This window comes from Lichenostomus cassidix, chromosome 12, assembly GCF_008360975.1.
Source record: "Lichenostomus cassidix isolate B80296 chromosome 12, HeHo_3.0, whole genome shotgun sequence".
Taxonomy (NCBI): domain Eukaryota; kingdom Metazoa; phylum Chordata; class Aves; order Passeriformes; family Meliphagidae; genus Lichenostomus; species Lichenostomus cassidix.
In genome coordinates this window covers 11,971,876-11,995,473 of record NC_139493.1, presented here as the reverse complement: position 1 = coordinate 11,995,473, position 23,598 = coordinate 11,971,876, and the positions used below count along the sequence as shown (strand labels likewise).

Genomic DNA, 23,598 nt, shown 5'->3' with positions numbered 1-23,598 from the left:
TGTCATTAAAAGATAATAGGGCAACTTCCACAACTGGAACACTTTACTGACAAGAGAGGAGATAACCAAGTTAAAGAATTAAATAGGCAAATAACCTGAATTAATTAAAATTATGTAAAAATATTATAATTGTCAGCTTCTTTTAACTGAGCAGTTGTTCAAACTGAAGAGTCAGTTGAATATTAGACCTTCAACTTCAGACATGTTTTTCTAAAATTTACATTCTTTATGAAAACTATTGTATTCCTTGTAAATAAGCTATTTAAACTCCAGTGTGACAGACTGTTTCCAGTAGCAAAATCTATTTTGCATATTGTGTATTTCATACTTGAAACAGACTACTTCTAATACTATAAAACTTTGTCAAGTCATCTGCAGTAATTCATAGTGGCTGAAAATCTTGTGCAACCAAGGGTTTGCATTTTTTTGAATTGCAAAAATAACTTCTCTGAAAATACTTACTCAAATATATAGGAAAAGTTCACTTTTTCCACAAAAAATAGATTATAATAATACTTCAAGTATTTACAGTTTATTTGAATGAAAATTATAATAAACTTTCAAATCTGGGCATAAAATCATAATTACTATATCATTACTTAATACAGGTTATGAATAATTCTTCATTTTCTGTTGTAGTACTGTAACAGCAAGCCATCCTTCCTTCTACTCTAGCAGACTGGAGGTGAAACTATTTTTCACCATTAGGAATTGAGATTCTCTGTGTGATCTTTTCAGCTTTGCACGACGGTTCTGGAACCAGATCTAAAATGGAAAGAGAAGGGATGCTTTTCAGAAATACAGCAGTGGAAGCAGAGTAATATTTGAAACTTAAAATGTTCACACAGCATTACAATATTTTGTGTGATGACAGCAGTTTGCAAGTTCAATATAAATAAAATCTGCAGATGATAGCATGCAGTAATTCTAACATCACAGATGAAGAAAATAATATCCCAAGTTTAACTGGAAAGTGAGAATCAGCTTCACTATAATGAATATAAAGCTGGTATTAAATTTAGTGACAGAATCAGACCTTGGAAGACCCTGAATATCTGGAATTCACATTCGTCTTATGGTGCTATTTCTTCAGCTGCTTAACTATTTGCAACATCAAGTTTCACATCAACCCCAACATAATACTTGCATCAAAGCCTGATAAACAACAAAGTGAAGCCCGAATTCTAATGTTTACAGTATGCTTCTTATCACAGTCCATTGGACTATGTGGAAATCCATAATTTATATCCCTGAATGCTTTTGGCCAGGTAAAGACAGCTTCAAACACTGGTATAATACATATATCCTCTACTGGCAGTGTTGCAAAATATGCTGGCAGTCACACAAATTCTGTCCACACCTGTTTCAAATTTGGTTTTCAAATATGGTGACAAGCAAAATATAAATATTGTTTTAAGAAAATGATCAAGTTCTGCACGTAATAACTAGAGATTAACAGAGCAGATATTGTGGAAATATTGTAGTGATGAATACCTCATCAATGCTATGGAAGGCTTTAGATTTCAGAATGAATTTGGTGGTTTCCATTTCACAAATCACTGAATGCATATTACATGTATATACATTGTTTTAAATGGAGAGTATTAACATTCTCACTACTGCTGTCAAACTATTTACTTATTCAACCAGAGAGTACATATAGCTGGAATTACAGAAAAATTAAAATAAAATTTTAATTACCTGGATCCTGTCTTCATCTAAATCTAATTTGCGAGCTAACTCTTCTCTAATATCAATGCCAGGGTAGGAGTTCATTTTAAAAACATTTTCCAAGACTTCAATCTGAGGAGATTAAAACACACTTGTTGAATAGTTATCACTATGTTCATAGCAGTAACACACAAAATAAATAAAATAACAGTTTAGTTTGTTCAACAGGAGACTTCCAATCAGTGTTTGCACAATTTTGATTCCATGCATAAACACAGGTCTGCTGAAATTAGCAACATTCCTGTTAATTTGCACTAGTTCCTGATTACATTTCTCTCTGCAGAGGTGTATCACGCTGAATTAATCAGCTTTTACAGGTTTCTTCCAATATTTTACTAAAATGCATTGTTACCCATTTGTTAAATACTGAGGAAAGCCCTACCTGGTTTCTAGTGAATGCAGTTCTTGGTCTTCTACCCCTGTACCAGCTCAATTCTCGTTTGAATGACAGCCTTTCAGTGACTGAAAAATATTTTTCACATTTCAAAACTTTTTCCTCTTGCACTGGATCACTTTTAGCATGAAATAGTGGATTTTCATAGCAAACAACAGGGATTTGCAGATGGGGATTACTGTCATCACCTAAAACTAGAAAAAGCAAGCAAAGGAGAGCTTCAATTTACTGGTTTGCATTAGAAACATGAAGATAGTTTTAAAGGGTAAAAGCTTGAGAAGTCACAAACCAGACCGACTTACCCAAGCTGGTGCATGCATCCATCCAGGGTCTGTGAGGTTTCCCAGCTGGAATGCCATCTTTTTTCTGCTCCAGTCCCAATATACTCTCAATTGAGAAGGAGCACTGTGTGGTTTTACTCTCTGCAAAGGCGGACACTTTGTGCAGATCCTGGGAGGCTGCTGTGTTAGCAGCACACAGCGAGGGACCAGCCATGCCTTCGCCCTCAGCCAGCATAGCAGGGATACCAGACTTGCATTTCTCCACAAGCCCTCCTTATAGCTATGTTGACAAGGGGGTTGGATTTGCAACGTCATTAATTAAAATCTTTTATTAGAAAGTTTTAGCATGTCAATGAAAACTCTCCCACCAAGAGGCACGAGGAGTTAATTGTTTATTTGTTTGCAAGTAATTAGCAACTAATGGTGACACTAGGGGGGCCACCAAGGGGGACAAAAAGTGTTATCTCTCCTAACCAGAGCATCGACTTAACTTTCTCAAAAGAAGCTGTGCACAAATATAGTACTTCTCTTTTATTTGAAATCATTAATGTATAAAATCAGTTTTTAAAAAAACTTTATACTCTAATGGACTCCACTTACCTAAACATAGAAGCATGATAGGAAACCAGTCAAGTAATAAGTAATCTCATTTAAGTGAATTTCCTTCCAAGGAAATTTAAAAAATAATCTCTTAATGCTATTAGGGTAATCCCGATGAAAATGCCTCTGTTTTTTCATATGCATATGTAATGGTGAACGTGGTCAATAAAACAACAATAGCTTTTGGCATAAGGCACTGTGCAGTGGGTTGGCAGTGTTGTCAAAGCTCAGTGTAATTGCCTTCCAAGTGCCTGGATTAGTTAATAGGAACAGTTGCACCAACTATTTTAAATAATTCATGCATTCATTTTTCTTATTAAAATAACTTTGTTGCAGCCTTTTTGAAACATACCAGATGTGAAATTTCCTGATAATTCTTCACAACACAAAAGCAAAACTTCAAGTAATAGAAGCAGTACACTCAAATTTGCAAGTTTAAAAGCATCCTTTTTTTAGTAGATGTCCCTCCCTTCTTGTAGGTTTAAAGCAAATAGAAGTATATTTAAATCCTACAGAGCCAACACTTAAAATCACACCAAGAAAAAAAAGAGTAATGGGGAGAAAAGAGATAAAGGCTTTGTAATGGGGCTCAAAGTGTGACAGAATTCTGATTCCATCCACTATAAAGCAAATACTGACTACAATATTTTTATATTCAAGCTCATCTGTCAATCACACAGCAGTTAACATCACATGCACAAAATCAGCTTTTGGTTCAGGGCAAGAAAAGGAGGAATTTCTGTAGAGACTATAAAATCAAGATTTGTCCAAAAACAACACGCAAAAATGAGAACAATGTTTTCATTTCAGGAGGAAAAGTTACCTTTCTTACTGCTCTGACTTTGTGTCGTGCAGTAAGATTGTTGTCAAACCCAACTATTAAAAAGAGTGACAATTCCAGAAGTGATCTTACCAAGGACACTTCTCAGCACATATCAATAGTGGAACAGCATCAGTCCATTTGCAATGACACCTTCCAAGCTGAGCTCCAGCCATCATTTACAGACCTTGAACCTTCACTTGAAAACTGTATTTTATCATTCTGGCCCATTAGTAGTGACCAATACTACCTTGCAACCCATGTGAAATTACCTACAGACTTTTCACTAAATATCTTTGTAGGGGCAATTAGAGCAACATAACAAACATTAAGTTGAGAATCCTAAGTAATCAATAATAGAAAAACCCACTGCTCCTTGGATATGCAAATCCAATCCTCTTACAGCATCACATACTTGATGAGGCAGCAAACTAATCTCCCTTTCAGACTTTTCACCACTGTTTTTTGCCCAGGGACAGAGGAGTTCATCTCTTTAGTAGATGAAACTCTCGTTCTTTAGAGATGGGAAGCCTCCAAGGGCTGTTGACACCAGAGACCACACCGAGAGCTCTTGGGGACTTTGCTCTGAAGTCCCAGCCCTTACTCTTGCTGCCTTTGGCTCTTCCCAGCCATTGCTACTCCACTGCTGGGTCACCTTTCTCTAGAGGCTGGGCAATATTTTCAGCTTTTTAAAAGGCATAAATGGTATGTATTATCTTTCTTGATTACTTATCACACTCCAGAAACTTGCCCTTCACCTCATGCTTCCCACAGCTTCTTTACCCTGCTGCAGCAGTATTTCACCACCTCAGAAGTTGTGTTGTGTAAAGGTCTCTTTCAAATATATTTTGAACATGAATAACAAGTATTATATCAAAAGCCAACTTCAAAATTCTCAATTATTTTAAAGCAAGAATACCTCAAAATGGTAACACAAATTTTTACAACACAAAAGCAGTTAGGTGCTTCTTGGTTCAAGTCAGGTAAATTCAAGGTAAATCCAAGGTTGTCTCTAGCAAAAATATGAGAAACAGTGTTGTAAACAGTGGGAAACATTGCAAATAAAGCCTACCTTATCCACACAGCTACTGTTACCCTCCAGCTGCAGCAAAATGTTCTCTCTGTAAGGGCAAACATCTGGAATCCTCTAAAGATCTGTTCACTGCTCTTCTCCCTGTTGACAAAGTGCCAAGTGTTAGCTCCCCACATTTTTAAGGCCTCTTAGTAGACATTTTGTGGAAAGAACAACAAGCAGAACCAAATGAAACCCAATAAATCTCCCCCAAAAACCCCAAACCAAACAAAAAAAAACCCAACCCCACAAATCAAAATGCCCAAACAACAGCAAAAAACCCTCACACACAAACAGGAGGCCTGCAGTACTGAAAACAGTGCAGCACTAAAACCACACTTAGAGGATTCAGAGGGATTCTTCAGTTCATTACTACCACATTTGTTGCAGTCAAATTTGTAGCTCAAGTAAAACTTTTGGATGCCACTTGCAGCTGTAAATATACAAAGCTAGCTAAACTCAATCCATTTAAAGTTACTACCTTCCTGGATTCCACTGGGAAAACCCATCTGACAGGACAAAACAGAGTAATTTCTCAGAGGAGACTGCTGTGAAACTTAGTCACAAGTTAACTGTCCCAAAACCAGAAAGCACATATATTTATCGGTCATGAATCAATGTTAATGTCCTGTCACAAGGTTGCAGGTAGGAGATGTAGTCTTTAAAATACCTTGTAAGACAACCCTGAATTATTACCCTCATGGACAGGGAAAGGGAGAGGTGGTGTGACTTGTTTCAGTCAGGTGAGTCACTAACTGAGCTGGTAAATGAATTGACTGAACAGAATATTGACTTGGAAATTTCTTCACCACTCCCTACAGGGAAAAACAAAACAACATAACAAAAAAACCACCACCTACCAAAAAGTCCAAACCAACAAAAAAACAGACACACAAAAAAGCCACCTCAAAAAACTTTAATTGTTTGTAATTTAAAACACCAGCTCTGTCCTTTATCTGCTTCTAAAGGTAAATCATGACCTGATACAACATAAAAGAAAGGTCTCCATAACAAGACTGCACAATCATTAATCATTTGCTCTGCTGAATGACTTAATGTACTTTCTAATCTAGTTTTATACTAAGTTCACCTGGTTCCAAAAAGACAAAACCAACAAGGGAACAGCCTCTTTTTTTTTTTTCCTCCAGTTTAAAAGTATCATGAAGTCTACCAAATCTTGCTCTTTAAAACTACCTGAAAGGAGGTTGTAGCCAGGTGGGGCTTCCCCCAGGTGACAAGTGACAGAACAAGAGGAAATGGCCTCAAGTTGTGCCAGGAAAGGTCGAGATTCTATATTGGGAACAGTTTGTTCATGGCCAGGGTGGTTAGGCACTAACAATCACACCCCTGCAGTGTTCAGGTGTGTGGATGTGGCACTTGGGCACATGGTTTAGTGGGGAACACAGGGGTGCTGGGTTAACGGTTGGACTCCATGACCTTAAAGGTCTTTTCTAACCTTAGTGATTCTACAGTTCTAAGCAATTTCAGAGCTGACCCATTTTGCAAGTTCAACCAATGATGTGGTTCAATTCCAGCAAGCCCTCACAGTAGTTTTAAGCATTTAAAATTGGCCACCAACCTATAGCACCACACTTACTCAGTATAAGAGAGCAGGGAGCCCATTTTCGAATATCTAATCTGAATCCCCCGTCTCAGCTTAAGGCCTCTTGTTCTCTCGGTAGAAGTGACTGGCCTCCATCTGGGACGCCTCCACATGGCAGGGGAAAGAGGAGCATTCCCTAAAGGGATGCTCTAAATAACATGGAAAGGGTGCCAAAGATGCTCCATCACCGTAGGGACCCAAGAGGGCTCTCCCGCTGTGGGGCGGCCCACAAGTCAATTTTCTATGAGGAGAAGACAGCAACTCCCGGAGCACAGACAGGCAGGTCTGAAAGGACACTTTGCTCGACGCCGTTGCCCCGCACTGCCGGGCAGTCACCTCAGCGGGGACACACCCGGCTGTCTCCGCTCCGCTCCGCCCCACAGCAGCAGCTCCCGCCTCGCCACCCTGAGGGGCCGCGCGCCAGCGACCCCACCCTCAGCCCCGCGGCTGCGCGCCAGCGGGCGGGCCCGCCAGCCAATGGGCAGCCGGGCAGGCGGGGCTCTGTGCCCTGCCAGCCAATAGACAGCCAGATTTGGGGGCCGGCTGGCCAATGGGGAGGCAGGGCGGGCGGGGGCGGGACATCCGTCGCGCGGCGGGCGGGGGTCAGTGCGGGTCGGTCCGGCCGGGCCGGCGCGGGGGGAGCGGAGCGGCGGGGGCTCAGCGCGGCCGCCGCCATGCCCGGCATCGACAAGCTGCCCATCGAGGAGACGCTGGAGGACAGCCCGCAGGTGGGACAGACGCGGCGGAGGCCGCATCGGGCCCAGACCCCGCTCGCCGGGCCCAGCGCCGCGTCCCTGTCGCTGCCGGCCCCGGGAGAGCCCTGGCGGTGGTCGGGAGGGAGGGGGACGCTGCCTGCGTGGCCCCGCGGGGGTGCCGCAGTCTCGGCTCGGGCTCTCCGCCCCGCCGTGCCCTGCGAACGCCCTCCCGCAGCTCCGCGGCGCCGTGCCCCCGCTGCCCGGCCGGCGCAGCCGGGAGTGCGGCGGGGCTCAGCTCGGGCCTGGGTGCAGCGCCGGCACCGCTCCCTACTGCCCACCCTGCCCTCGCACCCAGCCTTGGTTCTGGACACCGCGGGACCCCAAAACCCGTGCTCCCTTCTCGAAACGACGTTTGCTCTCTGTTTTTTTACTGAAACCGCATGAAGGTTCAATAGACCCGTAGGAGCAGCAGGTACTGAGTGAGGTTATCGCGGCGGTGGTTAATGCGGAGAGCAGGTGGAAAGCACATGGTGCCCGCAGGCCTCTCGTTGCTCCGATTCTTCTGTTCCACCGCTACTGCCTGAGCTGTGTCAGCCATGCCCTGTAGAGCCCTGGTGCTCCTTTCTAAAGTAGCAAATGCTTTATTCAGTTGCACTGGTTTATCTTGGTGGCAGCAGCAACAGCAAGTCCCCGTACTGTGCTTCTAAGATGTGGGAAAAAAGTTTGCAGTATATTTTCTTTTATGGCAGCCTTTTGAATGAAGATCTTTGTTCTGATACGAGGTTTATGTAGTGAACAGGATGTCCTATATTGCAGTAACATGTGCATTGGTGGATTTAATTCCTTGGCCATAGGAAGAGAAATTTCCACTGCCCAATAGGGAATTTAACCCCTAAGATTACAGTAGTTTTAACGATTCTACATCAAGTGGAAGGACGACTTGAAAAAAGAAAGAGAAGGCCATGCAGAAAAGGAATAATTGCTTTCCTAATGGCAGAGCTTCACGTAGCTCAAATGCTGGATGTGAGATGAGATCTGGCCCCTCACGTGGGCTCTGGTGCAGGGGCAAAACCTGCTGTCATCTCACGAAGAAGAAAAAATTTTGAAAAATCTTGCAATAATACTGTTTTTTAAAAATTATCTCTTGAAGGTTTGTTCTTAGTATAAGGAAGTCACAACTATTCATATTTATACAAAATGTAAAATGTGACATTAACTTAGGACATTAGGACAATCTGAGGACATTTGGGAAGCACATGAAAAAATGCTACTTGTTGGAGCATAATTGTAAATTCTAGAATCTTCTGTGTGAGATTATTTATTACAAGCAAAACCTAATTCAGGCCAATGAGTTTGACATGCTTAACCTTAAATATTGGATTTGTCAATATTGTCTTATGATTTAGGTAGAAAATTTACGTCTTCCAGTCAACTTTAAAACTTCAGGTGAATTCTGGGAGCCAGGTCCTCTAGTAAGGACTCAGTGGTTTTCTGTTAGGTTAGTCCATTTGTTACATTAGTTAATTCCTGTTCCTTTGAAATCAGTGCAGTGGAAATGGCAACAAACGTTGCTTGAAGAAAGCAGAACCTCCTCTCTGGAGGAGTTGCCGTGACTTCGATGCATTCATGTTGGAGTATTGCAAAGCTCCTGGGCCTGGGTCAGTGTTCAGTGCTGAACTATGGCCTGGAGTTCGTGTTTCAGACACGAACTGTGGATGTAGAAACGTCGTATCAAACGTACTGTGTGTCTGAGGGAAGGAAAGGCTTTTCGTAAATGTCCAAACCCATTCATTTCCTGTTGTCACAGGTTAAAAATCTAACCGCTGTGCTGTCAGACCTAAACCAAATGCCAAGTTTACATAGTCTTTTGCATTGCAAAACAGAGCAATTTAAGTATTAACTTAGGGCATATATTACACACACGCACTCCAGTGTGTATTTAGAGAGAGTTTCTGCTCGCACTGATTTGCATTCCCAAAGCATTGCACAACAAAAAAGCCAGGAGACTCTGGCAGCACAGGCTCTGGCTCATGTCGCTTGCAGTTCCCTCCATATGATGGCACAGAAGGCTTAACACTGACTTCTGACCAGGTGGTTTCTTTGTGCAGCTTCTCCCTGGTCCTTTCCCATTTGCCTGCTCATATCCATGGGGTGAAAGAATCCTAAAGAACTTGCAAAATGATGCAGAGTTTTACTGGAAACACAAGTAAACAATTCCTCTAATTTTCTGCTAAACAGAAGTCTGCCATAACTTGTTTACAGTTTCAGGCTGATTTCTTTCCATCAGTATCATACAATGTGAGTTTGAAGGCTGAACATCAATAAGTGGCATTTTTAAAATAAAACACAGAAATACTTTTTTCCCCAATGTTCAGTTTTAAAGAGTAAGTATAATCCAGAAACCTTACATGATACTCCTTTAAAATTACAAGTTCAGATTTATTTATGTTCAGGTTTAAAGGTCACAAGTATGTAATTCAGTGGTTATAGTACCATGTAATCTTTTCTTTTACATTCCTTTGTGTATTTCTCCTTCAATAGGAGAGTCAAGGCTGTTAGGATGACACATGTTGCCACACCTGGCAAAGATTTAAGTTCTCCTGCACCTCTTTCCTCCTCTACCCCTTCTTTCTACTTGATTCTAAGCTAGAACCAGCTTTAAAGCTATTTACTGTGTTGATTATGCTGTTTGATTCTCTTTTTTAATATTTAAATGTCTTTTGGACATTATATAGCATGACAATAGTTGTGATACAGCCCAGCATCTAATGCAAGTTAAATAAAAGAATTTTATGTCAAAATAACTGTCAAATAATATACATTATACGGGTTTAGTATGTGCTCTTTGATTATCATTAAAAGCAAAAAATCAGAGAAGTAGGTGAAAAAGACCTCCATGCTTCAAGGGGAAATGGACTAAAGAATTTAGTAGTTTCAAGACAGCCTAAGGAAGACTAAGAAATAGAATTTCCAATTTCATCTGTTTAACAGTCATAGTTTGGGGGAAAAAAAAAATTATGTGCTTATAATTCTTTCCATTTTCTGTCTGGACATTGATTTTAGTGTAAACCTAAAAATAAAGCATAGTCCTTTTCCTAACACATTACTAAAGTATTTCTTTTGTGCCTCTTGTACATACTACTCCTGTTCTGCAGCCAAGCATCCCCAGCCACTGTTTTAAGAAAAGCCAGTGTAGCCTGTGCTGTTACTGGTACATCCTCTGCTTTTCCCCCTTTGGGATTTTTGTCTTGGTGGAAGGAAGCCATTCAATATCCTCATGGTGAGGAATAACCTTGCTTCCAAGTGCAAAAAGGATGCAAGAACACACAGTCAGCATCTCATTTAAGCTTACAGGCAAATTATACTTGAGCAACCTGATTGCCTTCTCATCGAGTCAGTCATTTGGGCAGAAGGGAGAGCTGGGGGTGTCAGTCACCCTGACTTATGCAAGGACTCTGACACAGTCTGGCAACATTCTTCTGGCCAAAAGGGACAGGTGTGGATAGTGGCCTGAGTGGAAAAACTGGCTGGGTAGTTGGGTTTACAGGGATCAGTGTTTTAGGCTAGTGGGTGGCCAATGATAAAGAGGTTGATTTTTGAGGTAGATTCTGTTAAGCACCATCAGTGATGCAGGCAGTGCAATAGGGCACAAGAGTCATCAGGCTTGGGGGTGACACCAGCTGAGGAACAGACAGACTGACAAGTTGGGGTAAGGACAAAAGGACAGATCTTTCCACTCCCTTTCAGTGGGGAGAGAAATGTATGTTGAGGACAGTCAGATCTAGGTTGTATCGTTTGTTTTGGTTTGGTGTTCAGCTCCTCAACCTTTTGATCACAGAATTGATGGTTATTTCACAGCTGAATTACAGGTCCAAGAACAGCCAGCAAATGTCTGTGTTGAGGTTGGACAGTATGGGAAAGCTGCAGCTGTTATTTGGATCTCACTGCAGGGGAAATGTGTATACCTGGCAAGCTGTTTAACCAGTCATGATAACCCTTCTCCTTAGGGATGTACTGTAGTGGGTCCAGTAGTTGCCCACAGTTTCAACCTTTTAACAGTTGCCCATCTCCCTTTTGTTGCCTTTTCCTTTCTGAAAATGTATTAACCTGGAGAGAGGCTGACAGGAAGAGGAAAGCTGAGCTTGGATATCTGTAAGATTCTTGGGCATGCAACAGGTGTCATTCCTTTAAACAGTGTTGGAGGGTTTATAAAATTTTCAGTAATGAAACCTGAAATAATGCTATTTAAGTCAAAATCCGTTACATTTAAATTCTTCTTTTCTAATTTGTCCTGTTGGTGTTTTGGCTGTTTGATTGTTACAGACCCGCTCTTTGCTGGGAGTATTTGAAGAAGATGCTGCTGCAATATCCAATTACATCAATCAGTTGTTTCAAGCCATGCACAGAATATATGATGCACAGGTAGTGTTAATGAAACTCTTGAATGCATTATAAAGCTTTTGAACCACATTTCATGTCTCTTGCTTTTTTTGATACTATTATGAGCAATATGCATTTCTTTAACTTCCATATTCTTTAAATGTAGAAGTGAGATAAAGTAAGAATTAATGATTGTTTTTCTGCATGTTAGGGAATGTTAAAGACTAAGTTCTTGTAATTCGTTTTGCAACAGAATTTCTTATGACAAGTGAAATGATACTCTGTCCTCCTAGTAGCTCTCGTGTATTTCCCAAGTGTTTCTAAAATGTTTTATACACACTAAAATTATCTTGGTGGGTATAATAGTATGTATCAAGTGGGAGATTATTTTTTACCCAAAATATATTCATGTTTTACTCATGTAGAAATAACTCCACTTTTATGCCAGAAACAGAACTCATTTTGTATGTTTTTCTAAAAAACTGAGTTTATGGCCATATTTTTAATTTGTAGATACTTTAACTGTTTGACTTTTTTACTGATTTTGCTTTTTTCCCATTTTTTATCAGAATGAGTTAAGTGCAGCAACTCATCTGACTTCAAAGCTTCTGAAGGAATATGAGAAACAGGTACTGCATAAAAATCATTGTTATCTATGTGTGGTCAGGAATGTATTTTTGTAGTCTTTTATCTCCCAGAGCACAGTGTAGAATGTATTTAAGTTTGGTCCAGATAAAATGAACTGCTGTAGTTAGTGGTTCAACTTTTTGCCAGAAGAATCTGTTGCCTTTGTATTAGTTCTTCCAGCTAAACAAGAATGAAATTCCTCTTACCATGAAAAATATTAATATGTTCTGAAATATTTTACTTTTGGATTAATGTTTTGGGAATTGCTTAGGGTGGTTCTATTTACTTTATAAACCTGTTTACCCTTAAGTGCTTTAATATCAGTAATATATTGATTGATATATTCTCTCAACAAGGAGAAGACATTGCATTGCAATCTCCAATTAACAACCATCATTTACTCTGTGAAAATGATACCATCTTTGAAAGCATAGACTGTGGAATCCATAACTTTATTCCAGGGGAGCCTGTAATGTGAAGGGCTCTCTATTTGTAGCTTTGCTGCTGGGCCCCTTTTTCTGAGATTAAACTTTAAAAACAAAAATGTGCTTCTTATAGGAGCCTGCTGCTCTCTATCTTCCCTTTCCACCTAATGAGGTGAACTTCTTCAGTGTATCCTAACTGTATATTATTTTAAAATAAAGGAATACCTGATAAACTCCTAGAGATGATTAATACAGTTTTGTGAATGGCAGAAAACACTGCAAACAACATAACTCTTTTTATCTTTTCAGCGTTTTCCACTCGGGGGAGATGATGAAGTCATGACTTCCACTCTGCAGCAATTTGCAAAAGTGATTGATGAGGTAAGTGCTTGTATTTGCTTTGCTAATGTTGTCCTGTATGGACTTTACCTTTGCCTAATTATTCCAGCGTTTTTTAAGCCAGGAGGTAGAGAAATGGCATTCATCAACAAGGTAATGCTTAATTGTACATTGGAGCATCTATTTAAAGTTATGTAACCTGAAGATAAAGAATGAATTCAAAATGAGGATACATTGCTGAGAAAGAATGTAGTTTAACTCAGAATAGATACAGTAAAACACTACAGGGTGGCAGTTAGCAATTATTTACATGAGGGTGTCTGTACTGCCTGATCTCAGGTACTTGACTGACAAAGGAACCTCCTGCTGTCTCCCTTAGACACTGACTGTAGGACACTCAGCTGAGCACCATTAAGAGCTGAGTCAAGGTTTTTGCTGTGATCCCTTTCCTCACTTAAACAGCATTTTAGGAGGAGGATCACATTTTGTTCTACCCCTGTGAACTGTGAAAGATGGGCTGTGAGGTAGCTGGAGGGAAACTGGAGAAGTAAACTGACTAGTCAGGATGTATTGAGGATGCTTTTGGACATGATCCAGTAGCTTGGAAAAGTTCAGACACAAACTAAACTCTGTAAAGGTCTTTTGTAAAAAGCTAATGATGAGATCTGGAACCTAGAAAAAAGCTGCAAAAAAAGGAATGTGCAAAAATGTGTTTGTGTTGTACATGTCATCTTTGAGTGACGTTGATGTGAACCTATTGTGATTTGATTTGGTCTCAGCATTGTTTTCCTAAGATCTCCTTTCTCTTGTCTTTTTCAGCTCAGCTCTTGCCATGCAGTACTTTCAACTCAGCTTGCAGATGCAATGATGTTTCCTATTACCCAGTTTAAAGAAAGGGATCTAAAAGGTACAGGATTTGACCAAATACTGGTTTTTATCAACAGCAGCAATAATAAAAACATTGCACTTAATCTCCATAGCTCTTGTTTCACTAAATAGAATACACCACTTATTTTTCAGCTCTCAAAAGTATGCATCTCCCCATTTAAAAAGAAAAGTAAGTTATTTCTATTCGTGAGAGTATTACAGTTGAATTTAAAACTATTATTGTTTCAACAAAAATATTACTTATATTAGGGAAGCACTTACCTTGTATTCAAGATGAGCATGTAGCAGCTACTGAAAGATGTTAGGAAAGAAAAATTTTCAGGTAATAGGCATTTTCAAGAAATATTTGTATATCAGATCATGACATCAATATAATTACTGAACTAAACTCAAAAGGCAAAGTGCCAAGGTTGTAGTACTTACGATACTAAGATTTAGTAATTTGGTTCTTCAACCATGCTGATAATACAGGTGACTTCTTATGTGCAGATGTAAGGTGCTTCCAGCTTCTTTTTTTGTAATAATTTTATCTTATTCTGCCTGGTTTAAAATGACATCTAATGTGTGTGATTATGGCAGATTTTACTCAAGATGCTGAATAGACTGCTGTGGCAAATGTACTTCAAGTAGAAATTATTAGGGTTAAACCCCAAGTAACTTATATATCCCTATAGGGAACATTCTAGAGTGGGTATACCTAAGATACGAGTATCTTAAGTCTAAACTGAAATAAAACTTAAAAGTCTTTCATAAGTCTTCTAACTCTTTATTAATCTTGGAAAATACATCTTTGGCAATAGTTTGCACCAAAATTATGGAATAAATACATTATGCTTTTGGTTTTGTTTTTTTTTGAGCAAGAAATCATAAATATCCCAAGGTGGATATTACTCCTCAGAACTTGGAAAAATCTCATGTTAGCACTTACTGAAGGAGCATCCTTGAGGCAGTAATTGCAAATTAAATTTTCCCACTGGAAGTTTTTAGCCACTAGCTGATGTAGTTTGTAATGACCCCACACTTCTTTATGGACTTCACAGGCACTTCCTGGGCAGCTTTCCCATGTTTTTTTGTATTTGCTTTACCATAAAGTTGACCATGGCTCTCTGCTGGGTTATGTTGTAATATGGCACAAACCACAGGCAAGGTCAGAACAGGTGTAAGGCATTGTGCTGCTTACAATTCCCTGACACAGTGAAACAATAACCAGCTGGAACTCAGCTGATTTTAGGCAGGAGGAGTCACAGTGTAATTTGGGCTTTGATACTTCCACTTCCTCATCTCAAACCAGAACTCAGACTGGAACTACAAGTAATGTATTTGTGTTGATGATGACTTTCAAAGAATTTTGACGAGAAGTTCCTCCTTACATTATTGCAGTATAGTAATGTTTTTTTTTTATAAGCCAGACAGGTATAGAAATGATGCTCAGGCCCCAGATGGGAGCAGACTTGCCTGATCACGTAGTGCTTGTGCTGGTAACTGAGGATGGTCCAAGGTGTTACCTTCAACTGCTCAGTAGTGAAACATTACATGAGAAACTGTAATACATGGCTGTTATGTTAATAACAACTTACTGAAATTGTGATATGTTGTTTTTGTAGAGATTTTAACTCTAAAAGAAGTTTTCCAAATTGCAAGCAATGGTAAGTGTAAAGTACTTAATCTTATCAATATTACAAGACAACAGTATTGTTGTAGATTATTATTTGTACTTAACTAGTGCAGTCAAGCCTGTAGGCTTAAAGTAACTAATTTCGGTGTAATTTTTCTTGGTGATGCTTAGGCATTTAACTTTCCCTGGTTCACTTGTAAATCCCTACTTTGTGTACTGAAGCATTAAAGCAAATTGACAGGGTTTTTTTACAATACTTAAAATGTATGCATGATTATTAAATAATATAGGATTGTGCTACCAAAATTACAAAAATAGTAAGGTGCTAGCTCGCTTCTTAAAGTCAGGGTCAATAAACAAATTTTACCTCCCTAAAATTAATTTCATGGTTTTCTTCCCTATTGTCAGAAGTTATTTTTTTAGCTATGTCTAATATATCCATGTAGAGAACTTACTATTTAAGTAAGATTCTGCGTCTCTCAGTGAAAATTGCTTCATTGCTTTGGAAGCAAAAAATATTAAATACAGGTTTTAATAATGTACAGTTTCTCTACTTAATGGCAAGTTCTTTGAATAATAGAGGATGTTTAGGGAACTTTGTAACAATTGGGCAACATTTGCATCTGAAGAATTTTTCTTTAGCCCAAGTATTTGTAGCAGTGAAATGATTATAAACAGACAAGAACAATTCCTCAAGGTGTTAATATGACAGAACTTTGCATTCAGCTGTCTATGTAACACAGTGATACAAAAGTTTTTCTGCTGTTTCATAAGTCATCAATTTACGAAAATGATAATAATTTTTATCTTGATTGCTTAGATCATGATGCTGCCATTACCAGATACAGTCGGTTGTCAAAAAGAAGGGAAAATGAGAAGGTAAAACAAAATCTTAATATAAAGATTTTTAGAGAAGATAAATAATTTTCTTCTTAAATATATTTATGATGGAACACAATGTGTGGTAGATTCCACCTGACATTTGATAGTTTGTTTTAGCATAGACAGAAAAGCAGGTTTCTCCAATACATGCCTGTCTTGTAACACTGATGATGCTTTAGGAATAACATTGTGATATTATACTCACTTTGTTTCTGTGAAGAAATAACCACACTTTCCAGGGAGAAAAGAATGCTGTATTTGTTTTTCACATGTCTTCTGTATAAATTAGAGAAGCAGAATTGTGAAATGAAATATGCAGCTGCTGGTGATAGAGGGTGGAACATGACTGTGTGTTTTCCCATGCTGGCTATAAAACTGTCCAGAAGACACGTGATCTGTGCCTAGTCTCAAACATTCCTTTTCCCCCCTTCCCCTGTCTGTGTCTCTTCAGATCAAGGCTGAAGTTACAGAAGATGTATATACTTCAAGGAAAAAACAGCATCAGACTATGATGCATTATTTCTGTGCATTAAATACTCTCCAGTACAAAAAGAAAATTTCTCTGCTAGAACCCTTGCTAGGATACATGCAAGCTCAGGTAATTTCGGATTCTGAAAGGTGTAGGTCTGAAAGAACATGTAAAAGTGTTTCATAAAGGTTTTTTTTGCAAGTCAAACTTTCTAGCATCTGGTGCTGCCACAGTGATTTGAGTAGAAATTAACTTCTGCACTGTCTGAAAGCTTTCCAAAGGCAAGAACTCTTGCTTTCTTTTGAAACTTTCCAGCTCGTATTTAAGAACCAATCTCTGCATATTTTGTGCAGCAAAGTAGTGCAACCTGTTGCTTAGGTGGAGCTTTTTGTTGAATCTAAGAAACGGAAGGGCAGGGCCATGTCCTGTGACTTCCTGTTCTGGGATTTCTCATGGCTGAACTCAATTTAGCTGTAGCTACTTAGAGGCTTTGGTAGGAATGAGGGACAAAAACAGATTTCTCTGAGAAACTTTAACCTCCTATGGCTTCATCTGTTAATTGTTAGTGTAGTTTTATCAATGACTAAATATTGCCTTTTCCTCTTTTTCTTTTTTTTAAAAGATAAGCTTTTTTAAAATGGGTTCAGAAAATCTTACTGAGCAACTGGAAGAATTTTTGACCAATATCGGCACAAGTGTACAGAAGTAAGTTGGCTTTGTTGAGTTTTGAACTTTTATCAAGACAATTATTTTTTCTGTTTCTACTTATTAATAAAGTATCTTCGTTAATAAGACATTTATCTTAGTGTTCGCAGGGAAATGGATTGTGAAGTAGAAAACATGCAACAAACTATAGAGGACTTGGAAGTAGCCAGTGACCCACTGTATTTGCCTGATCCTGATCCTACGAAATTTCCTGCTCATAGGAATCTAACACGGAAAGCTGGCTATCTCAATGCAAGAAAGTAAGACTAACTTGTTATTTAAAAATTCCTGAGTAATCAGTTTTGGGAAAGGAATGCTAAAGAAACTGTTTTTTTTTTTATTTTTATGTTACCTATGCTGATTTTACATATTTAGTTGAATAAGTCACATAGGAGCTATTATTTTTCTTTCTTTGGACTTCTTCACCTAATTAGTATTAAATTAATTGTTACACTGACATAATGTTGTTCAGGTGCAAAGCATAATTATCCTGATTTTAGTGTAATTTTGCCTGAAAAAAGTTTGAGAGTGTAATTCCCCTGCATCATAACAGGGAGGTAACAAGATTCCATCTGTTGGGATTGTTCTATAAGTATCTGATAAAGCTTGGGATCCAAGTTATTTATAAAACATTGTAATTTTGATATAAACAAGGCAAAACATTCTGTTAACCAAAAACCCCTTTGAAGGAGCTTCTGGATTCCATGCAGCAGTAGCTCGTTGTCCACAGGAGGGAGCTGTGCCTCTAATGAAGTCCAGCAGCTGTTTTTCAGAGTTATTAAAAATAAGGTGTAACATTCAGATTTTTTTACTGTAATTTATGTAATAAGCTCCAAGGAATTAAAAAAAAAAAACCAAGTAGAATAATTCTATAACATCAGCTGAAATAAAATACTCACTGAATTAGGCATGAATTTCTCTAGTAGAACACAATTGCAGCAATTAATATTACAGAGTATCTGAGCAAAAATGGAGGCTAACTGAATATCTCTTTTTATCTCTTAGTAAGACAGGGCTGGTATCTTCCAGTTGGGAAAGACAGTTTTACTTCACTCAAGGTGGAAATCTGATGAGCCAGGCAAGAGGTGATGTGGCTGGGGGACTTGTCATGGACATAGACAATTGTTCTGTGATGGCTGTGGACTGTGAGGACAGACGGTACTGTTTTCAGATAACATCTTTTGATGGCAAAAAGTAAGTGGTATTACATTGCTGTTTCTTGAAAGAAATACTGGATTCACTAATTAAGAAAAGAAAGATATTAGCTTGATATATTTTGTGGATGTTTAGAAGCAGGATCTGGGATGTGCTTTTAACTTTGTAATGTCTGGATTTTTGTTTATAAGCTTTATAACGTAGCTGAGTAATATTTCAGAATAAGATTATGATAACCAGTTTACAGTCATGTATTACTGCGTTTTGTGAGTATTTAAGTATTACATGGTCATAATTAGAATTTTGTTGCTTTTCTGTTTCCAATTGAAAGGAAAGCATAGGTTCCTCCTCTCCCTAATTAAATGTCGATTGCACTCAGCACAGACACAGAATCTTCAGCCTTTCATAGCTTCTTGTTCAGTGTGTAAACATGAAAATGTAATTTCCTGGATGACTGTGTATGTGAGGCATTTTAAATATATGAAATTGTCTTTTCCATTCTCCTTTTTCAGGTCTTCAATCTTACAGGCAGAAAGTAAAAAGGATTATGAAGAGGTAAGCTTACAGGAGGTTTGCATGGAGCCCATTGATTTTCTGCTGCACAGAAGGAATACATTCCTAACCATAGCTGGATACTGCATATATTCCAGTTAGTTTCCTCCTTCAGAGAAGAACTGAAAAGCCAGGAACAGAAGCAGATGGTTTTCCAGAGCAGAGAGAGAAAGCAGATTCTAGCTTGCAGATGCAAGAAATGGGCAAATTCCAAAAAAGGCAAACTGAATTTTTTAAATGTCTCAAGGAAACAGTCTCATCTGCAGCACAGAATAATGAAGAACAGGGAATCTTCATGATGTTTTTTTAATTCCATAGAGCTGTGAGTTAAGCTTTCTGTAGTTTAGTTTCAGTTTGACTAAAATAATTTTTGTGAGTAAAATCTAAAATCCTGCAGTATGCAGGTGGCAGTTAATTTAATGACAAGCTGGGTGTGCAGAATATTTTGCTCCCTGAATTTATAAAGAAAGTGGAAAAAGTGCTGAAACTAGCAGGTATTCAATCAAGTTTGTTTAGAAGACATGACTAATTAATTTTCTTTTTCCTTCCTCTTTTTCAGTGGATATGCACCATAAACAACATATCTAAGCAGATATATCTAAGTGAAAATCCCGAGGTAACTTTACTAAAATTTGTACTTATCAGTAATATGTCTACATTTATATTTATATATCAAACTCATATTAATACAAACTTACATAATGATTTTTTACTTGCTAAATTTTCAGAATTGGCCCATTAAAAACTGTTTTATATCAGAGCATGTATCTATATATGAAGTGTGTCTTCGTGGGTTTTAGTTCACAGTTGAGGGCTGCATTTCTCAAATGAGATTTTTCTTTTTTTTCCTGGCTACATTTGCTTGTTTTGCCAAACTTATCATTGCAACTTCACTCTACTGCTGTCTTTAATTAACATTGGTAGTAAGCCAGTGTCTTCACTTAAACTGAGAAAGTTAACATCAGGATATGTGTTAGAAGAAAAGTTAGAGGAAAATGCTGCAGGTGTGTTAGTGAAAATGTAGGAATGCAAGATTCTCATGAAGGGTTGAATTTACAACTTCTCCCAATTGCATATAAATAAAACTAAAATCTGAACATTTACTTTGAGAGAAATGCTTTCAGTTATCTTTTCCCATCACTGCTGCAGGAAATTGCTGCCCGTGTGAACCAGTCAGCTCTGGAGGCTGTCACTCCTTCTCCTTCCTTTCAGCAGAGGCATGAGAGCATGAGGCCAACTATGTAAGTGAAGCAGCTAGAGGGCATTTGAAGTGCACATATAAAAAGAGAATCTTGGATAAAGTTCCAGGGGGAAAAAAATCATAATGTCTCTTTTGTTATGTGATTTCATAATGAGATTTTTCTTCATGTGTCCAACTCCTAGAAGCAGACCTCAGATTGCATTATACTTAATATGTGATTATATATTGATGCTAAAACAACCTAATGCAGTTATTTATGGAAGTAGTAACCTTAACTTAAATTTGACTAGGTACATAGACTCTGTTTACTATATCCTGATCTGCAGGTTTTTACATTTCACTTTGTTTTACATCTAAGTTCTGGAATATTGTATTTGTGTCCCCTATGGTTTAATTTATTTTCAACCAACCCAAAGTCACATACCCTAATTCTGCCTTTTTGGTTTTGTTGCAGACAATCTCGTCCTCCTGCAGCTCGTACCAGCAGCACAGGCTCACTGGGATCTGACTCTACAGCTCTCTCAGCACTTTCCTTGGATTCACTTGTTGCCCCTGACACTCCCATCCAATTTGACATAATATCTCCAGTTAGTGAAGATCTGCCTGGCCAAGCAAAATCTTCAGGGCAATCGGGCAGGTAGGAGATGTAGAGAGAAGGAAAAACATCCCTAAAGTTAATGTTACTAATTCAAAAATGAACAAGAAAACCCCATTTAAGCTGCAGCTCCAACATACACATTGCCTTTTCCCTGACTGATGTCACAAATTCTGCAGTGGCCAGTGAAACAAAACAATTTGTTTAACTGTTAAATGGAATTGTAAAAAAAAAAAAGGCTTAATTACGTCACCAGAGTCAAGGTGTAGTTTTCTCTTTCGCAGCAGCTTTTCTTGCTTTAACAGCCAATGCTTTTTTTACTTATTGATTTATTTTGAACTTTTGATTTCATGAAGTATTTTCCTTTCCTATTGCTTGCTCACCCAGCAGCTTGGGTTATTTCCTCTTGGAAACTCAAGAGAAATTTGGTAGCCCTGCCTCCAGGTGATGATGGCATACGATGACACTCCTCTTAAGCTGAAAGGTGAGTGAAAATGATCTAGGCTTCTAGAGTAATTTCACATACAGACAAGTTAAAATCATCTAAGACTTCATCCCAAAACATAAAAGCATTTTCTCCTACTTGTTACTATATTTGAGTGGGAGATGTACAAAAAACTAAAGACCTGTAAATCATCATTGCATTTCTGGAACTATATCTATAGAATTCAGATATTAAGAAAATGTATTTGCAGATCCAGCTGCTCTTAACAACAACAAAAACAGCCAAAGAGATGAAAACTAATTTATGTGACTCTTGTCACAAAAATGTGTTAGATCCCACTCCCTTCTAGGAAAACATTTGAACTTTAAATTGCATCTCACAGATGTAAGAGTTAAACTTACATTTGAGATTTTTTCGACAGTTTTCTTTTTTCTGTGGTTTGGTATAGCAGGATAAGCAGGTTACCAGCTAGATCCTTCAGAATATACTGAGCTAAAATAGACTTGAACTGTATTTCAGGAAGGTGAAAGTTTAAAACTTAGCTAAATTCCTTTTGTAGCCTGCTCTAGCTCAGTTGATCAGAGCAGGGTGCCAATAACACCAAGGCTGTGGATTCAATCCCTGTATGGGCCTTTCACTCAAGAGTTGGACTCAATGATACTTAGGAGTTCCTTCCAACTCAGAATATTCTGTGATGTCATCAGTTACAATTCTAGTCTAGAAAATAAGATTTTTCATAGCAGGGAAAACAGAGTTGTGCTTAGTATTTTCAATTAATCATCACTGTCCATAAAGAACTGCAGTGTTTGTACAGCTAGGTAACGTGCTTTCCTTGGTTTGTGATACTGATGACATACATTTAAATGCTATTTTTGCCTTTTGAGAGATCCTATGAGATCTTGCATTTACTGTTCCAGTTTAAAAATAAATGACAAGAAAAGTCTGAGCAATAGAAGATGCTAGTAGAAAGAATTTGCCTTTACTGTACTTACACAGGTCAGCATTTAATGGGATGGTTCTTGATTGAGTCCATATTCTCTAAACATTGTAGCAATGCCATCTTGACTTCAATCTAGAAAAAGTTTATTACTTTAAAGCAGATGTCTCGTAGTTGAAAGATTTTTGATAATTGATAAAATAAAACTGGCAGGGTGATGTGAAACTGAACAACTTTTTTTCTCATAGTTCTGAAATTTACTTTTAGAACACAAACTATCGAGGTCACACTTTCATTAATCCCATAAAAAACCTAATTTGAAATATACTGAACCCTTGCCAATAGCTTTTCAGCTACCAGTGAGCCAAAGAGAAAGGGTGATTGCTTTTTCACAAATTTCAAATAAAATGTCCCCATTTCTTGTGCTCATTCCTTTACTGCTTTTGAAAAATGCAGATTTGGAAGCCTAGAGTATTTTCACTTTTCTTTGTAACTGATAGTAATTCTGTCTTTGAGAGCCAGAAATAGCCACATTTCTCTTGACCCTCTAGGAGTAAAACCCCAGTGATGTTTTCAGAAAGCTGCATTTGAAAAAAACCCAGGGGCTTCTCTTGAGTAAGTAATTCAACACCTTGAGAGTGATGAGAAGTGGGTGCTCCTGTGGAGTACTGAAAGGGCCTGGCTTCTGGCTGTGCTTCCTGAAGCTGTTCTGTGAAATTTCATCCCCTAAAACTACACCTTTTCAAACATTAACAAGATTTTGGGTGGGGCTTAATTCAATTATAAAAAAAATAAAAGGTGAAAAACTTTTAATGGCAGCAATAGGACAATATCTGGTATTTTTCCCAAAATGTGGGGCCTCAAATACAGCAATTTATGTCTCTCCTGATAAAATTGCTTCTCCTTATGATTCATGACACATTATTATTCCTCCAGATTAAAAGTTTGTGAACTCATTATATGTTGGTATTTGATGCACCATGAGACTACTGCATTATCCATGAATGGTTCCTGGAATCTGACTCCTGCTTTAATGTTTTCATTTTTTTAATAGACGCACAAATCCTTTTGGTGAATCTGGAGGCTCAAAACCTGAAACAGAAGGTAAAACAACAACTTTATTTAAATGCAAAATAAAAATAGAATTTGAAAATTTTACTTCTGTTTTCATCTCTAGCTTCTGTCTT

The 23,598-nt window shown here is 38.3% G+C and overlaps 3 protein-coding genes across 6 annotated transcripts in view; 1 reads left to right on the top strand and 2 right to left on the bottom strand.

Annotated features, from left to right (window-relative positions):
* Window positions 1–545: 545 nt before the first annotated feature.
* HESX1 (HESX homeobox 1) lies at window positions 546–6,575 on the bottom strand. Of its 2 annotated transcripts, none has more exons than XM_085072695.1 (6): window positions 6,496–6,575; window positions 4,899–5,000; window positions 2,428–2,686; window positions 2,114–2,193; window positions 1,702–1,803; window positions 546–765 (listed from the first exon to the last, which is right to left on the bottom strand). In XM_085072695.1, the coding sequence occupies exons 3-6, from the start codon at window positions 2,639–2,641 to the stop codon at window positions 667–669; spliced, it is 495 nt and encodes a 164-aa protein (XP_084928821.1). In that variant the 5' UTR covers window positions 2,642–2,686; window positions 4,899–5,000; window positions 6,496–6,575; the 3' UTR covers window positions 546–666. The 2 variants fall into 2 exon arrangements, with proteins under 2 accessions (XP_084928821.1, XP_084928820.1); XM_085072694.1 differs by having other exon boundaries at window positions 548–765; window positions 2,114–2,319.
* A 520-nt stretch (window positions 6,576–7,095) lies between these two features.
* The window catches only part of APPL1 (adaptor protein, phosphotyrosine interacting with PH domain and leucine zipper 1), a 23,018-nt gene continuing 6,515 nt past the window's right edge, over window positions 7,096–23,598 (top strand). Inside the window, exons 1-16 of the mRNA XM_085072691.1 lie at window positions 7,096–7,229; window positions 11,520–11,618; window positions 12,146–12,205; window positions 12,938–13,009; window positions 13,787–13,874; window positions 15,460–15,501; window positions 16,291–16,349; window positions 16,804–16,950; window positions 17,444–17,526; window positions 17,628–17,786; window positions 18,532–18,720; window positions 19,194–19,236; window positions 19,793–19,849; window positions 20,383–20,474; window positions 20,889–21,071; window positions 23,466–23,515. Of these exons, the coding sequence (XP_084928817.1) occupies window positions 7,176–7,229; window positions 11,520–11,618; window positions 12,146–12,205; window positions 12,938–13,009; window positions 13,787–13,874; window positions 15,460–15,501; window positions 16,291–16,349; window positions 16,804–16,950; window positions 17,444–17,526; window positions 17,628–17,786; window positions 18,532–18,720; window positions 19,194–19,236; window positions 19,793–19,849; window positions 20,383–20,474; window positions 20,889–21,071; window positions 23,466–23,515 (1,477 nt within the window). The 5' untranslated portion in view covers window positions 7,096–7,175. The remainder of the gene's footprint in view (window positions 7,230–11,519; window positions 11,619–12,145; window positions 12,206–12,937; window positions 13,010–13,786; window positions 13,875–15,459; window positions 15,502–16,290; window positions 16,350–16,803; window positions 16,951–17,443; window positions 17,527–17,627; window positions 17,787–18,531; window positions 18,721–19,193; window positions 19,237–19,792; window positions 19,850–20,382; window positions 20,475–20,888; window positions 21,072–23,465; window positions 23,516–23,598) is intronic.
* ASB14 (ankyrin repeat and SOCS box containing 14) overlaps window positions 18,369–23,598 on the bottom strand; it is a 23,081-nt gene continuing 17,851 nt past the window's right edge. For all 3 annotated transcript variants that reach the window (XR_014854739.1, XR_014854740.1, XR_014854741.1), the window contains exon 11: window positions 18,369–23,503. The gene's annotated coding sequence lies outside the window, so the exon portion shown is untranslated. The remainder of the gene's footprint in view (window positions 23,504–23,598) is intronic.

Coding starts and splice junctions, on each gene's coding strand:
- HESX1 (XM_085072694.1), bottom strand. CDS start 2,641: ATGCTGGCTGAGGGCGAAGGCATGGCTGGTCCCTCGCTGTGTGCTGCT. Junction 2,320..2,427: donor GGATGCATGCACCAGCTTGG/GTAAGTCGGTCT, acceptor TGCTTTTTCTAG/TTTTAGGTGATGACAGTAAT. Junction 1,804..2,113: donor CTGCATTCACTAGAAACCAG/GTAGGGCTTTCC, acceptor TAATCTCCTCAG/ATTGAAGTCTTGGAAAATGT.